The sequence below is a fragment of the Berghia stephanieae genome, chromosome 2 (genome assembly GCF_034508935.2).
Source record: "Berghia stephanieae isolate SIO BIC M18660-M18661 chromosome 2, UCSD_Bste_1.3, whole genome shotgun sequence".
NCBI lineage: Eukaryota > Metazoa > Mollusca > Gastropoda > Nudibranchia > Aeolidiidae > Berghia > Berghia stephanieae.
In genome coordinates this window covers 16432258-16450145 of record NC_088361.1, presented here as the reverse complement: position 1 = coordinate 16450145, position 17888 = coordinate 16432258, and the positions used below count along the sequence as shown (strand labels likewise).

The 17888-nt window shown below is 37.1% G+C and overlaps 1 protein-coding gene across 1 annotated transcript; it reads right to left on the bottom strand.

The window, feature by feature from the left end:
• Nucleotides 1-247: 247 nt before the first annotated feature.
• Nucleotides 248-12068, bottom strand: LOC144964396 (uncharacterized). Its single transcript, XM_078898584.1, has 3 exons — nt 11871-12068; nt 7720-8381; nt 248-3138 (listed from the first exon to the last, which is right to left on the bottom strand). Exons 2-3 carry the CDS (start codon nt 7994-7996, stop codon nt 1880-1882), a joined length of 1536 nt encoding a protein of 511 aa, XP_078754710.1. The 5' UTR covers nt 7997-8381; nt 11871-12068; the 3' UTR covers nt 248-1879.
• Nucleotides 12069-17888: the final 5820 nt, after the last annotated feature.

Below are 17888 nucleotides of genomic sequence, written 5' to 3'. Positions count from 1 at the left end.
CCTTTCAATCTACTTTATCAATTTTATGCAGATGATAGTCAAATCTTTAAAACAGCAACTTACGACCATTCACATCTCTTAATTGAACGTTTCCAATCTTGCTTTGCTAAAATAAAATGGAATTAAACAGACAAAAACTTAACGATGGCAAAACTGAAATAATATTTATCGCAAGCCCAACAATTCTTACAAATATAAATTGTGAATCAATAATTGTTTTAGGAAATAGTGTAATAAAAACAGTTAATGTTGATAAAAATTTAGGCGTATTTATTGATCTAGATCTGTCTTTTACCAGCCAAGTAAATCATAACGCAACGTTAATGTATATGGAAATGAGAAGAATACGTAGTGTTCGACATCTCATTACAAGAGGCATCTCGACGTTAGTTAATTTTCTCACTTGTATTGTAATTCTTTCCTCTTTTCATAAATAAAAACATGATAAAGTCCCTCCAGGTAGCCCAGAACGATGCGAACAGGCTTATTTACGGAAAGAGGAAAAGTCAATCGGCATCGGATTTGCTAAAAGATCACCATTGGCTTCCCGTTGAGAAACATAGAGACTACAAGATCTCTACTATTGTTTTTAAATCAAAGCACTCTGATTGTCCTGGATACATTGACATGCTTAAATTATACGTCCAAGTCAGATATCTGAGATCAAAGTCTAATAATCACATACTTGTGAAGCCGAAAATGACTCGCAAAATCAGCCAGTCGTATCTGAATCTCCCTTCCAAGACATATAAGAGGCAGTAATTATGCAGAAATTTTTTTAAAGACATCTTTAAACGTCTCTTTTTCATATGCACCACTGTGTAATCAATTAGAATAATTTGTTTTATGCAGAATGACTGACGTATGATTGAGTGACTTGTGGTACGTTACTGTTAAGCGCTTTGAGCTTGTTAAGATACGGGTTAAAGTTCTATATAAAAACCATATATCAAATTATAATAACAAAGTGTTACCATTACTATTTTTAACACTGATTTCACCAACATCATGATTATTACTACATACTATATAAACATCAACATCATGACCAATGTATTGTGAACTACAAAGGCTATCAGCAACAATCAAGCAATTTTCCGGTTTGTTGTCGCTGTTACTGTCATTGTCTTTCCCTTCTTCGTCATGGAACCGTCACTATAACAACCATTGCTGTTTCATCATCATTGTCGACGATATTATCATAATCGCTGTCATCCATCATCATCATCATCATCATCATCATCATCATCATCATCATCGTTATCTGCATCGGCGCAGCAACAACAAAATCGTTGTCATTGAAATAGAAATATTCATCATAGGCATCGTCATTATCAACATTGCCATCAAAGTCATCATTCTTGTTGTAATGAAATTCACTATTGTAACTGTCCTTAAAAAGTGTTGTTGATATTTGTATCATTTAATTTTCTCCAGTTGAGTGTAATCTACTAGCACGTTTTTGAGTAGAAGAGAGAGAGAGAGAGAGAGAGAGAGAGAGAGAGAGAGAGAGAGGGTGAAGGGGAGGGGGAGAGAGAGAGGAAGAGAGATATATATAGAGAGAGAAGAAGAAGAAGAAGAAGAAGAAGAAGAAGAAGAAGAAGAAGAAGAAGAAGAAGAAGAAGAAGAAGAAGAAGAAGAAGAAAAAGAAGAAGAAGAAAAAGAAGAGCAGAGAAAGGATGAGAGTGAGAGTATGAGATCAGAGAGAAAGGAAGAGCGGGAGAGGAAGAGAGGGAGGGGGAGGAAGAGTGGGAGAGGGAGAGAGAGAAAAAGAGAGGGTGAGACAGATAGGACGAGAGTGAGAGAGAGAGAGAGAGAGAGAGAGAGAGAGAGAGAGATATCAATGACACTATGCAACAGTCTGGCTATTATTCTGCTTTCAGACTTGAGAACAGAAACACTGACCACTCCTGTTCATATTCTTTCTCTCCATTGACGCTCCAGAGTGTGGGCAAGATGAATATAACGAATCGATGTGCCAGTAATTTCCATCGTTAAGCACGTGGGCCCCACTAGATCCTTGACAAGTCGGTGCATCGTATTCCATGTAGAACGGGACATCCCGCTCAGGGAACAACTCTTTGGCTGCACGAGATATGTTAAATAGGACTCCTTCCAGGCGAATAGTATATGTGTATCCTTCGTGTCTGAACAATGTGGCCTTAGGAAAAATAACCCACGGCTCCTTTCCAATAAAGCCTTGGCACAATTCACGCAAATCCTTGGGAAGAAAGACTACTAAAGCGTGAAAAACTGTGTACCATCTACCAGGCCTACATGATTCTAAACCGAGAAATCTTGCAAGCCTTACTGCCATCAAATGTAATGCGTTTTCCGGCAGTCTACATTCAACCAAACCCGGTGAAAATTTTATGGGAGAACCATGTTGATGCTTTGGTGGTCTTGGGATAACCATTCTACATGTGTCTCCAATTGTGATGTGTTTAGTTCGCCCATGAGGATGAGACACAATGAGGGAAAATGGAACACGGATATTTGTTGTTTTATGATCCAAAAATGTAAACATTCTTAACTCAAGCAACTCATGAGTAACGCACAATATATAGAAAACGTCACTCTTACACCGACCAGGCACATCATAATCATCGGGTTTTCCTCCCGTCACGCCGTAAAGAAGCTTTACCCCTTCTCTCTTTTCCGTATTGTAAAACGCGTCGCAAACCACACTCTCCGCTTCAATGTCATCAAAGACCACATGAGAGGCAGTTTTCACCCACATCCACGAATATCCGATCACTGGTTTTCCTGACGTTTTACAAGAAGAACAGAGACAAGGTTTATTCCTTTCCAAAGAAATACGACCAACAATAATACCCGAGCCGACCCTGACCACACGGTTATTTCCCTTGTATTTACTATACGGATAAGGTATTGTGGAGTCAGGGTAGGTATCCGGACGATTGGGGCTGGTATATTTCACACTGATTTTCACTGTTCTGTTACAAATGAATTTGATCAATAACAGAATATTTGGCGTTCGGTACTTAGCAGGAAGATGAGCGAGTTTGAATTCGTTCACAGGGATAAATCTTCCATGACCAGGATTCTTTTGGCATCTGTCAAAAAGTTGTAAGGAGTTGGGACCTCCTTCAAAGATTAACTCGCATTCTGGAATGACTGGTGAATTGAGAAAAAAAAAGATATAATTTGTTAAAACCTGGATGTAGATAATCTAAACAAATAATCGTCCGTATTCTAACAATACACATTTTTGTCATTTGTGACATATCGTCTCCAAATGGTACTGTCTCGGCGTGGAGCTGATGCTTAAAATGGGTTTTAAGCTTGACTCTTAAATTTACTTGAAAATATAAATGTATTCTTAAACAATATTAATTTACTTACTCTGATCATTTAGACTTTAAACTCATTTTGATTGTTTTTTATATCATAGATATGTATTTCATTTCCACATGATCCCAGATTGGTAGCGTGGGCCAACCAAAAAGAAATCAGCACATTTTAATTACTAAGCACTTTTGGCTGGAATATTCCATAGCATCAATTGACTAACGTAGGAAAAAAATGTCGACACTTTTTTTTTCTGACGGGTGTTGTCCATTCCTGTGTCATCTAGCAGACAGTCAATGTAGGTTTTATTCTGCCTGCCTCTGCTTCTGGTTCGCTCAGGTGGTTCCCATAGAACAAGACTGCTTGCAATCTCCTCCTTGTGTCTTCAGCAGTGCCCCGCAAGTCTCAGTCTTCTCTTTTGAATCTTCGAGGTCACTGGGGGAAGGTCACTGTAGAGCTATTCATTTGTTATGTGCTCTTTCCAGCTTACATGAGGCCATCCGCAGCATACGGGTGTAGCAGCCGTCCAGTTGCTTCTCAAGGGCTTTAGTAAGAGTCCATGTCGCTGCTCCATATAGAAGCACTGACTCTACCGTTACCAGGAACAGTCTCTTCTTTATTTCCCTCTGTAGGTTTGAACTCCAGATTTTCCTGAGTTTGTGACAGGCACTCCAAGCCAATGATTTTCTGACAGAGATATCAGAGGAACTGCTTTGGATCCAACCTCCTAAGTACTTGAAGTTGTCAACTTCCTTCAGCCATTCTCCATTCTTTGCCTGTATGCTAATTTGCCTTTCTTGGTTATAGATTTGGAAAACTGTCTTCTTAGCATTACAGCATAGTCCTACTCGTTCAGCTTCAGTTTCAAGTCTGTTGAGGACTTCTTGTCCCTGGTCCATCTCCTCGTTCAGTAGAGCCAGATCATCTGCGAAATCTAGATCCGTGACAATCATATCTGGATTGCGCCTACTTCTTTGTCTATGCAGCGTGAGGCCCATCTCGTTCTCCATGCCAGCGTCGGTCTTTCTCATCACATAGTCCAAGACAATTGCAAAGAGATATGGGGCTAATGTATCACCTTGAAGCACCCCTGCTTTGATCTCAAACAGCTCAGTTTCACCATCTGGAGAGATAACCTTTGCCCGTGTGTTCTCATACAGTCTTTTAATAGCAGAGAGAAATTTAGGAGGTATACTATATGCTTTTAAGATTTTCATCATGGTAAGGCGATGCATCGAGTCAAAGGCCTTCTTAAAGTCTACGTATAGAATGATTGCCTTCTTGTTGTAACTTTTTACTCCATCTATTATTCCTCTCAATGCCAGGAGGTGAGCAGTCGTGGATCTTCCTGGTCTGAAGCCGTTTTGACAAGCACGTAGATGAGGGTCTATCTCTGGCTGGACTCTGTTGAGGATCATCTTATTGGCGAGTTTGGCAGCTATAGCGGCAAGGCTGATTCCCCTGTTGTAGCAGGTATCACTTAGGTCTCCTCCCTTTGGGACTGGAATCAGATCAATTTCCGACCACCGATTTGTTTTTTCATTCTTGTTTAGTAATTCATTTGTAAACTCCAACAGGATATCATCTAAGTCACAGTACTTCCATACTTCAGGTGGGATGTCATCAGGTCCGGATTGTTTTCCATCACTGAGAGACTTTTTGGCCTTTTTTATCTCATCCACTGTAAAGTCACTCTCGTCTCTACAGATATCTTGCAGAATTGGTTCTAGGTCTACGTCATCTTCCGTTACTCTGACTGGATCTTCTCCCAGAAGTGTTTGGAAGTGTGAGAACCATTTCTGTCTTCTTTCTTCTTTTGTTTTACCCCTGAGGGTCCCTTGTCGACTTGCTTTCCTACCAGTTATTCTTTTTATCAGTTTCCAGCTTTCACCGTGTTTGCTTCTCTCGTCGGCTTTCTCCACTTCCTGGATGAGACTATCTAGCTCTCGTTCTTCTACAGAATACAAGCATCAGACTACATTTGTAAACAAGACGGACAAGGTCGCTCTTTCCGTTTGTAAAATATTGTCAATAATGTCATGCGCAGAGTAATATATGTCTCATATGGATTAGTGGGTTTACGTCACTGATGTTTGCCTTGGTTACTTTTTTATTCTCTATAAATAATCACTCGGAGGGTTTCGCTATTTTTTGTTATTATAGAGGCTGCTATAATTAAAGATTTCATCTCAATGTTTACGCCGAATTTAAAACTTATGTAATTCACTTGCTTGATTTCTCTTAACATTTAATAGTTTAAAACAGCCTCGCTTTGACCTCAGCCCTTTTTTCATTTTAATGATTTGATTAAGAGGAATGGATATAGACTGTTAGAGAGTTGGGGGTTTTTAATGTCACATCTCAGTCGGTGTAACTTTAATTCAGTTTATGTCATTTGCTTCAACCCGGCATAATACCGTCATGATTTGGCAGGTTACAATTCTCCGTCGTCATTAAAACAAATTAAATTAAACACATGTAGATCATAAATTCCATGAAAATAAATACAAAAACAGACGAATGGTCAATATCCAAGGCACAGATCTGGAGGAGGTGGAAAATTTCTATAACATGGACAGTTACATCACGGTCGATGGCAACATTGAAAAAGAATTTGGTACTAGAATTGGACTTGCAGCTTGCAGTTTTAATGGGCTCAGGGATATTTGGAAAGCAACATCCTTCCATACCAACACCAAAATAAGGATCTACCAATCCAACATCCGCTCTGTTCTCCTGTATGCAGCAATGTAAATGTTGCTGCTCGAAGCTCGAAGAAATAAATAATAATGTGAAATTGAATGTAAGCTTCAATTTAATTACAAAACAGATCAAATGAACGTTTCATTCGTGTTTCCCCTTTATCAACAAAACAGGATGAATGAAACACCACAGATGAACTATGCCACTACCACATTTTCTCATTCATCTGTGGTGTTTCATTCATCCTGTTTTGTTGATAAAGGGGAAACCCGAAACGTTCATTTGATCTGTTTTTGTAATTAAATTGAAGCTTACATTCAATTTCACACTATTATTTATTACCTGTATGCAGCAGGAACTTGGAGAATGAACTAGAAGATAATGATTTGCCACCGCTTATTTTGATCGCAGATTCTTTTGCAGAATCCTGGCATTTGGTTGGCAACAGCATATCACAAACGAAAAAATTCTCAGGCTCACAAGAATGCAAAACCTCTGAATGAAGTCAAGCACAGACGATGAAAATAGCTGGGTCACGTTCTCCAAATGAAAAAGTCCAGACTGCCTTAATCAGCACTAAGGAAAGAGAAAGAGAGGCAGACCAATGGGGACCCGGAGGAGATGAAAGAGGCTGGAAAGACATGGAATGAGCTGCGCTGGCTGGCCTAGGACTTTTTTTTTACCGGGCAAGCATTATCTGAAATGCTATCGCCGTCCACATCTAAGCCAGAATAGAAAGAGAGGGTGGAAACTACCATGATTTAACATTTTACAGAGCCCTAATTTCATCATAAAAGTTCTGTCTACTGACAGGTGGGTGGATATCTCTTTCCAGATCTGATGTCCTGAGATTTTTGTCCAATCACCGATTGCTCTTTTGATAACTCGCTTGTCAACATGTCTCAGCTCATCCCTTGATTTATGATCAGGCATCACAACCAAAAAAGGAAATCTGTGTTTTAAACTCTTGAATCAAACGAGGTACATGGGCGCGTTCGCCTCATTGAGAAATGAAAAACGATATATAAATCAAGAACATCGACCAGAAAATATGGAAACTATCATAAAATTATAAAATTTAAGAAAGCTGTTTTCAAGATCAAAACTATTACAAAAAAGGTTATTTCTATACCGATTTTTGTGAACAAAGACAGTTTTTCTCCATTTTTGAAGCTGATTCAACAATGTGGTTTTCAAATTTATCGCAATTAGACTATTTGTATTATTTCTTTTAATGCCCAATTGACTGCTCAGTATATGAATACGTAATCCTTGGCGGCTAGTGAGTAGGTGTTAACTTTTGCGTATCCCTTTCCCACGCAGACGCACACACCCACCCACCCACACATCATCTTGGAAGTGTAAAGCCACTCCTTTTGGAGGACTGGATACTTATCTTGTGCAACTGATCTTCTTGTTTCGAAGTGATGGTAACCCGTTTTCTAATCCTCGCTCTTTTACGCCTCGTAAATTGCCTTAACAGTCTGCTACTAAAATAGTTATGAAAACGTATGATTCAATATTTAACCATTGAGGAGGACTAATTACACACTTTCAAGAGTTTTCAACCGGATGAGAGGAAGGTGTTACGTACTGACTTCTCTGCCAGATTCACAGTGTCTAAATCTAAACGACATAAAACCAATTTCAAACAAAGAGTCAAATTTACAGATAAAACATTGGTATATATTAACCATGACTTACACGGTCTGTTATCCTGGACATTAATGTCATTCTGGACCGGTGATGGAACCAAAATCTGGTTATCCATGCTTGCTAGGTCTGGCTGACCTGACGGTGGATCGACTCCTGGTGATTTTACAGCAACGCTCTGGTTGGTTCTCTCTTTAAGCTTGCTATCCTTCGAGTTGCTCATTCCTCTTTGGATATGCTCTTCTTCCATTAATGTGTTATTATCATTCAGGTTTTTTTGCTCTCCTGGTTGGTAAAAATCTCCTTTTTCCAATACTGTTCTGATCATTCTTGTTACTCAATTCTCCAAGATGGTTTAAATCTTCTTCTCTATCAGAGTTGTTGTCAATTTTGTTGTTCATTTCTCCAAGATCTTCTTTACTGTCAGTGTTGTCTTATTACTCATTTCTTCTTGAATGTTAAAATCCCCTTCTCTGTCAGTGTTTCTGTTGTCATTTCTTCACGATGTAAAATCTCCTTCCGTCAGTGTTCTCATTTCTTCACGAATGTTAAAATCTCCTTCTCTGTCAGTGTTGTCATTCTTGTTGTTAATAACCTAAGCTGCTGGTTTCATTAGGTCTATTTATCTCTTTCTATTTTGCAATTTCAATCATTTTCGTTCTTGTTATTTTTGCATGCGACGTCGCTCGACGATCAAATTGGGATTATATTATCTGTTGATAAGAATAAAAGAAATATTAGTCATCCTCATCATCATCATCATCATCATCATCATCATCATCATCATCATCATCATCATCATCATCATCATCATCATTAACATCATCATCATCATCATCTTCATCATCATCATCACCATCATCATCAACAGCAACGGTATTTTATCATCATCGTTGTTATCGTGATTGTCGTCGTCGTCTTCAATGCCAGTACATTTCAACTATTATCATTACTATTTTTGTATAGATAGAATGCGCTTGGCCAAGGAGTTCACAACATTGCCATCCGGAAGTATAACGGACCAACACACAAACTTGTGTAACCATGATCTTTATAGTCGGGTTATACAGTTTAGTGAGAACAACTCACAAACGCGGATGGCAAAAACAATAACAAAGGCCTGAGTGACGTCATCTGCATACTATCTATATTAGGGTTATAATCATTATTATTATTATTATTATTATTATTATTATTATTATTATTACTATTATTTTGTTGTTTTTGTTGTTGTCGTTGTCGTTGTTGTTTTCGTTGTTGTTGATGATTTTGTTGTTGTTGTTGTTGAAAACTCAGTGTGGACATAATTTGCATTATTAAAATGATACTTAATATTCAAGAATGTTTTGGTTTATTCATGCAGCAAAAATACTTAATGCGAAGCGGCGAGAGGGCTTTTGCCATTTTCATTGGCTCGTCTCGCTGGATGCACATTGTGCAGAGCTCTGAAATTACATATTTAGACATTATGGCCAAATGCATTGTCCTCAAATTGACTTTATCATATCAAAAAAAAAAAAAAAAACTCTCAAACATCTGGGGTTTTAAGAAACGTGAAACAATTCCCGGATGTTTGAGAGTTTTTGACAAGATGAGGGTTTCTTCCATTGAAGACGAGATTTTAACCAAAATTTTTAAGATTTGATTATTTGTTTGCTTTGTTATTGTTTTTTTATTCATTTTTTTTTGGGGGGGGGGGGGGGTGTGGAGGGGAGGTGTCGGGTTTCAGATTGTCATTCAACTGAATTGATATCCGCGGGTCTACCCAACACTAGAATTTTTTTTTAAAACAAAGTCTAAAAGCATGCTTAGCCTATTTTTGTTTACAAAAGAAGCCCTAAAAGTTATTACATCAAATTCTTATCATTGAAACAAATCAAAATAAGAATATACGATTATTACACTCTTGTTTATTTTTAAATTCCGGACGTGTTTCCAACCGATGCACGAACTTGCGAGTCTGCATTTGGGAAAAGAGTTCAAATTCCAAAAAGCAAGAGTGTAAGAAATATTTTATTCTACCCCTCAATTGATTCTGATTTCGTCGTCTTTGAATAAAAGACGTGTTCAAAAACACTGATCTGGATTAAATAATCCTTCTGTTTAAAGAATCAAATGGGAAATTTACGATTGATATCTGACGTCACAAATTATCATTGCAAACATGATATAAATACGCGTTACTATTTAGGGAGAGGGGTAGAATAAAACTTCATTTTACCGTAACAAATGTGAGGAATTCTTTTGTAGTTGGAAAGAAAGGGTTAAGATCAATGGATGTAGTTCCACCAACTACGTAAGTCTTGAATGTTGTAAATGGTGTTTTCACAAGAGAAGGAGGAATTTTTGGAGTTTTGTCCACCATGACATGAAACCGATGGAATCCCCCCCCCCCCCTTCCCCTCCTCCTCTCTCTCTCTCTCTCTCTCTCTCTCTCTCTCTCTCTCTCTCTCTCTCTCTCTCTATCTGCTCTCTCTCTCTCTTTCTTCTTCTCTCTATTCTCTATCTCTCTACTCTATCCATCTATCTCTCTATCTCTCAACTACACTACTACTACATACATACTACTACTACTACTACTATCTACTACCTACTACTACATACTAACTACTACTACTACACATACAACTACTATACTACTACTACTACTACTACTACTACTACTACTACTACTACTACTACTACTACTACTACTACTATACTACTACTACTACTACTACTACTAACTACTACTACTACTACTACTACTACTACTACTACACTACCTACTACTACTAACTACTACTACCTACTACTACTACTACACTATACTAATACTACTACTACTACTACTACTACTACTACTACTACAAACTCACTACTACTCACTGTACTACTACTACTACTACTACTACTACTACTACTACTAACTACTAACATACTACTACTACTACTACTACTACTACTACTACTACTACTACTACTACTACTACTACATTACTACTACTACTACATACTACTACTACTACTACTAACTACTACTACTACTACTACTACTACTACTACTACTTACTACCTACTACTACTACTACTACTACTACTACTACTACTACTACTAACTACTACTACTACTACTACTACTACTACTACAACTACTACTACTACTACTACTACACTACTAACTACTACTACTACTACTACTACTACTACTACTACTACTACTACTACTACTTACTACTACTACTACTAACTACTACTACTACTACTACTAACTACTACTACTACTCACCACTGTTACTACTACTACTACTACTACACTACTACTACTATACTAACTACTACTACTACTAACTGTACTACTACTATACTACTACTACTACTACTACTACTACTACTACTACACTACTACTACTACTACTACCTGCTACTACTACACTACTACACTACTACTTACTACTACTACTACTACTACTATCTACTACTACACTACACTACTACTACTAACTACACTACTACTACTACTACACTACTATACTACTACTACTACTATACTACTACTAACTACTACTACTACTACTACTACTACTATACTACATTACTACTACTACTACTACTACTACTACCATACTACTACTACTACTACTACTACTACTACTACTACTACTACTACTACAAACTACTACTACTACTACTACTACTACTACTGCTACTACTATAACTACTACTACTACTACTACTACTACTACTACTACTACTACTACTACTATACTACTAAAACTACTACTACTACTACTACTACTACTACTACTACTACACTACTACTACCACTACTACTACTACCACTAAACTACTGCTACTACTACTACTACTACTACTACTACTACTACTACTACTACTACTACTACTACTACTAACACTACTACTACTACTACTACTACTACCACTACTGCTTCTACTAATGCTAAAATTACGACTATTAATATGTAACATCTACCTGTCTACATGCCATCCATCATACCTATTATGTACTGAATGTCTTTTGAGGTATCTTGTATAGTTTTATCAACGAGTCGATATAATTGCCTTTTTCTATTTTTAACATAGTAAGTAACAAACAATGATAAAATTAACTACTTTTGAAACTTTCTAAAAATGAGAATACTTGATAGCATATGACATAAAACAACTAGTAAATATAGAAACATTTACAATATCTAACTCACAGTCTGTGGTCTAACTTGTTGTCATTCTTGTTACTCATTTCTTCACGAATGTTAAAATCTCCTTCTCTGTCAGTGTTGTCATTCTTGTTACTCATTTCTTCACGAATTTCAAAATCTCCTTCTCTGTCAGTGTTGTCATTCTTGTTGTTCTTTCTTCACGAATGTTAAAATCCCCTTCTCTTTTCTATTTATTACATTATGGGGAAATCTAGTTTTGCGTCAGCGAGCTCAAACAAAAGAGTTACAAATACTGCTTACGCAAGGGTTGCCAGTTTAAAGATTTAACGCCAAATTCCATTAAAGGCGTATTTTTTTTAAAAAAAAGCCATTTAGTATTGAGAAACGGGGTTTGCCAATTCGGCATTTATGATTATTTTATTTTTACATTTATTATTGTAATCAACTTAATTTAACTCGTTTGATAGACCCAAGACCAATTGATAATGATGAAAATATTTGGTGTCGAATTTCCACAAATGTAACGAATTAAAAATGAAATCAATATGTTTATGTTGTGTATATCGCACGCGTGAAAGAAAGAGAGGAAGAGAGAGAGAGAGAGAGAGAGAGAGAGAGAGAGAGAGTGAGAGAGAGAGAGAGTAGAGTGAGAGAGAGAGAGAGAGAAAATAAGTAGGAGTTAAATATCTGTTCAATGTTATAGTTATCATATAACGTTGTAACTAGTGTAACTAAATGACAAATTGCCATATTTATGGACAATAAAGATCTATTATTATTATTATTATTATTATTATTATTATTATTATTATTATTATTATTATTATTATATCATTATTATTATTATTATTATTATTATTATTATTATTATTATTATTATTATTATTATTATTATTGCTATTATTATTATTATTATTATTATTATTATTATTATTATTATTATTATTATTATTATTATTATTATTATCTTACAAGACGTGATTTAACATTTTATAAATCAAGACACTCATAAAGAAAAGATTTACTTCAACTTATTGATAGTATGCACTTGGCTAAGAATTTCACAACATTACCACCCGGAAGTATAACGGGCCAACACACAAAACTGTGTGTAACGTAGTCTTGTTCATACAGTTTAGTAAGAATTATTTATAAACGCGGATGGCAAAAAAGCAATAACAAATACCGAGTGACGTCAACTTCATACCAGCTATGTATACGTGCTCATTAGAAGAAAATAAGTGATGGCCGAAAAAGTCAATTTTTAAAAAGACCTTTTGGCATTTTCTGTGACTTGGTTGGAATCTTTTACAAAATAAATCTGGCAATCCAGTTCACTCGACCACCAGACTTGGAAAACCCAACTTGTCGTTGTGGTTTTGCGCATACGTCTTTCGTCCTCGTCTCACGCCGCTTTCAAGTTACAAGTAAGGTCACCTGGAGAAAGCTTAGGTGTCCTTGAAATGACGAAGCGTGCTTTAACCCAAAGTAGACATAACACAAAACTTTCCATAATAAATGAGAGTTAATGATTTGTTTACCTTTATTAGTCATGATAGCGAAACAACACTCGATTCTGCAGCATTATTTACCATTATAGTTGAAAACGGTAGGGGCTGCCTGTGATTGTGAATATAGTAACGACAGAGTGAAAATGGAGAGGCTTCCTATAGGAACGATACAGACAAGGGACGTTTCGGATACAAACCCTTCGTCAGCACAATAATACACAAATTAACGTGGAAAACAAATAAAATAAAAGTACTAGAAGTAGTAGTAGTAGATGTAGTAGTAGTAGTAGTAGTAGTAGTAGTAGTAGTCGTAGTAGTAGTGTAGTAGTAGGTAGTATGTAGTAGTAGTAGTAGTAGTAGTAGTAGTAGTAGTAGTAGTAGTAGTAGTAGTAGTAGTAGTAGTAGTAGTAGTAGTAGTAGTAGTAGTAGTAGTAGTAGTAGTAGTAGTAGTAGTAGTAGTAGTAGTAATTTTATTTCTTGGCAACATTGTGTAAGAAATTATGGTAACATAAAAAATGGCTGCTACTTCTCTTGATCAACTTAAGACATATGGCTAACAAAATATCGGTAAAATTTCTCAGCTCGGAAAGGGCCACGTTTTTAAGTAAGTACTGAAAAATTTTGTTACGGGTGTAGTATGAAAAAAAAAAGAGATTTTTCAAAGCACAAAGTTAAGACCCAATTTTGTATGAAAATATTTCCCCCTAAGATTTAATATTTTGCATTATTATAGCCTATGTAAAAGTTAAAGCGGTATCCAATTAACATTATCTGCGGTTATGTGGCATAGTGGAATGACACTCGCCTTTGGATTGGAAGCTCCTGGGTTTGAGTCTCGAGCGGTGCATAGTTAAGTCCCTGGAGCAGGCTCTTTACTCACAGTCTCTTACCGTACTCAGGTGTAAAATGAGTACTTGGCCGTTAACAGCGTTATCTCTATCAGGAAATTTGTAATATCGCCTAACAGGCGTCATGACTCTTCCTACGTGTTAAGTATTGCTGTTGGCTTGAGACACCTTGTAAAGCGCGTTGAGTGCTTTCAGTGGATATTGCTCTTTATAAAAGTTTAATTTTTTTTAAATGTCAGTTATAAGAACACCAAGTTCCCAAATAAACCACAATCTTACCTCTTGGTCTGTGCACCATGATATACGTCAAAAATGCCAATAAGGAAGTCGGCGGAGGGCACGGTGGTGGTAGGCCTATTAGTGATGTTAAACGGCACTACAGCAGAAGTTGTAAAAACGAAGGTGCACTAACCAAACTTTCGCACCGTATAGACCACAAACTTTAAAAACTAAGGATATCTTTCCTTTGGTTAAGGAGATTTCACTAAAAGAATTAAAGAATGAAAAATATTTTCAAGCTTTAAAATATAATGTTATTGGGGTGAGAAAAAATGTTTCAAATTAAACACACGGTTCGATAAAACTTAAAGATCGCTGAGAAACGATTTAACTAACCGCGCGATTTCACCGGAAGCGAGGACGAGAGACGCATGCGCAATACCATGTTTACGTTCTCTCTGTAAAAGGCTCCATACACGCCCGGATATGATCCTGGTCCAGACCCCGATCAGGCAAACCGGGGTGAAAACGCAATGTGTGTGGCCAAATACCTGGCCGATAAACCTAGGTACGGTCCATCGCTCGCAAAGCCCGCTTTGCTTAATATTTTTCGAGGCGATCGGCGATCGGGGGCGTGGCAGTATAAAAAATTGGACAATTTTTTTCGGATTTTCGTTGTTTTGACGTGAGATTCGTGATCAGCGTCGAATTTACAATAGGTTTGATACCAAGAACTATGTTTTTACTCCAAAAATTGATGAAATTAGAAATAAAATTTAATTAATATTGAGGTTATGTGGCCGACAGAACAGTGCTCCTCCCTGTTTTGTGGTATGACTCTCGCTTCCAGATCGGAAGGTTCAGGTTTCGAGACCCGCTCTGCGTTGCGCAGAGTTGAGTACTTGGAAAATGCTCTTTACTCACATTTTCTCACCGTACTCAGGTGTAAAATGAGTAAATGGCCGTTCGTTGAATTTGTTAGGAAAAAATGTCACATCGCCTGACAGGCGTCATGTCTCGTCTTTCAAGTTTAATATTGCTGTTGCCTTGGGACCCCTTGTAAAGCGCTTTGAGCACGTGGATATTGCGCCAAATAAATGCTGTGTTATTATTTTTTTTAATAATATTTTTATAAATGTTGCGCCAGGAAGAGGTAGATGGCAAAAGTTTCGTTCTTGATCATCGTAAAATTTATAAAGGATTTCATACAAAATAAAAAATAGTTTTCATAATTTTCAATGTAATGATATAATAATATGCCAGTTCTTTTTTTTTTTTTTTTTCCTCCTCACCCGTTGACGCGACATGACGGTCGACCTTGACACAGACATTTGGGATTGGCAGATGCCAAAAAGCCTTGAATACGTGATGACGGGGGTGGGCATTGTAACCCTGAATTATACTCTACAAACAACGCCCCCCCCCCCCCCCCAAAAAAAAAAAAAGAGCTGTGTGCGTGTGTGTGGTGGCGGTGGTGGTTGGGGGGGGGGGGGTGCGAATGCGAGTACTCCCGAGGAGTACCCGTTTCACCTGCCACGGGAACACTGTCGATTTGTTTTATAAATAATAATAATAATAATAATAATAATAATAATAATAATAATAATAATAATAATAATAATAATAATAATAATAATAATAATAATAATAATAATAATAATAATAATAATAATAATAATAATAATGACGATAAATAACAAATCTTTATTGTCCACAAAATTGAAAAATTTCCGTGGTCTACGTTGCTTTTAAACTTAAATCGGATTGCAAATGTATGGATGTTATGCGTATTGGAAAAATACTCACGACATCTCCATCGGGGTATAACATATTAACACACAAAACTGCAAACGCGAACGTTCATTGTCTGATTGATATAACTTAGTGATAAGTTAATTATAAAATGCTGTCTAAAAGCAATAACAACGGGTTGCCTAACGTCCAATTCATTCCTTCTATTGATGCTATGTGTTAAATTAAAATACTCACAAAGTCCGCCAGCCAGAAATATCACTCCAGCCAAAGATCTACATGGAATCTTGAACGTTATAGTCTGATATATTTTAATGAGAACTAATCATAAAAATGGGTGTCTAAAAACAATAACAATGAGATGAGTGACGTCAATTTGGTTCCTTCTATAAATATCCAAGAACTTTACTCACTCCATCCGCTCTCTCCTCCTTCAATACATATGACTCTATTCTCTCATCACTATTTTGTGCGGCTATGCATGTGATCTTGTGAAATGACACTCGCCTTTGGATCGGACGGTACTGGATTCGAGTCCCGCTCTGAGTGGCGCATAATTGAGTCCTTGGAAAAGGCTCTTTACTCGCATTCTCTCACCTTGTTCACTGTTAAAATGAGTACCTCGCTGTTTACAGCGTCGTCTCTGTCGGGAAACAATTGCAATATCGCTTAACAGTCATGTCTCGTCTAACATGTTTTTATGTTGGCCAAAGACCCTTATAAAGTGATTTGAGCACCTTTATTGAATATAGCGGTATATATAGCGCAAGTAAATTGTTCTCTCTTTCTCTTTCTCTCTCTCTCTTTCTCTCTCTCTCTCTCTCTCTCTCTCTCTCTCTCTCTCTCTCTCTCTCTCTCTCTCTCTCTTATAGCTATTGCTACATATGATGGGAATATCTTGGACGGTTATTGATGCTATGAGTTTAGGTAAAATGCTCACAACATCCACCAGTCGGAAATAACGTACCGTCACACAAAACTACAAGTAACCTTGAACGTTAAAAGTCTGATTGATATAATTTAGTGAGAACTAATTACCAAAATGACTGCCTTAATACAATAACAAAGAGTGGAATGATGTCAATTTCGTTCCTTCAACAGTCTAATTGATATAATTTAGTGAGAAGTAATCACTATTGTGCGCAAGACGAAAGATAGAATAACAGACAGTAACTGGGATCGTAGCCTCACTATTAATTAAAAGTTATTTCTAATTTCACCAATTTTTGGAGTAAACACACAGTTCTTAGTATCAAACCTTTTGTAAATTTGACGCTGATCACGAATCCGACGTGAAAACAGCGAAAATCCGAAAAAAATTGTCCACTTTTTTATACTGCCACGCCCCCGATCGCCGATCGCCTAAAAAATATCTCCCCGTATGTGGGCAAAAATCATCTGCGATAAACGCAGGGATCGGGTCACAGCGATAGGTCATCCGTCCCGCTACTAGCGGATGTCGGCGTCTATGGGGGGCTTAAGGGCATGTAAGGCTTACTACTTACTTGCAGTGGAGAACTGAAGGAGATGCGTGGCCTGCGCATGTCTGCACGTTGTCAACCATCTAACTCCACGATGATCTAAACTTTGCCTCCCTCGTGTACTCATTTGTTTATAGAGATGTTGCATGTTGACAGTCTCAAACTGACCAGGAACGTCAACCTATATATGTAGCCACTGAGTGTTAGGCTTTCAATGTGCCCTCGTCGCCACACTTTGCCAAAAAAAGC

Coding starts and splice junctions, on each gene's coding strand:
- LOC144964396 (XM_078898584.1), bottom strand. CDS start 7,996: ATGATCAGAACAGTATTGGAAAAAGGAGATTTTTACCAACCAGGAGAG. Junction 3,139..7,719: donor TGTCCAGGATAACAGACCGT/GTAAGTCATGGT, acceptor TCAATTCACCAG/TCATTCCAGAATGCGAGTTA.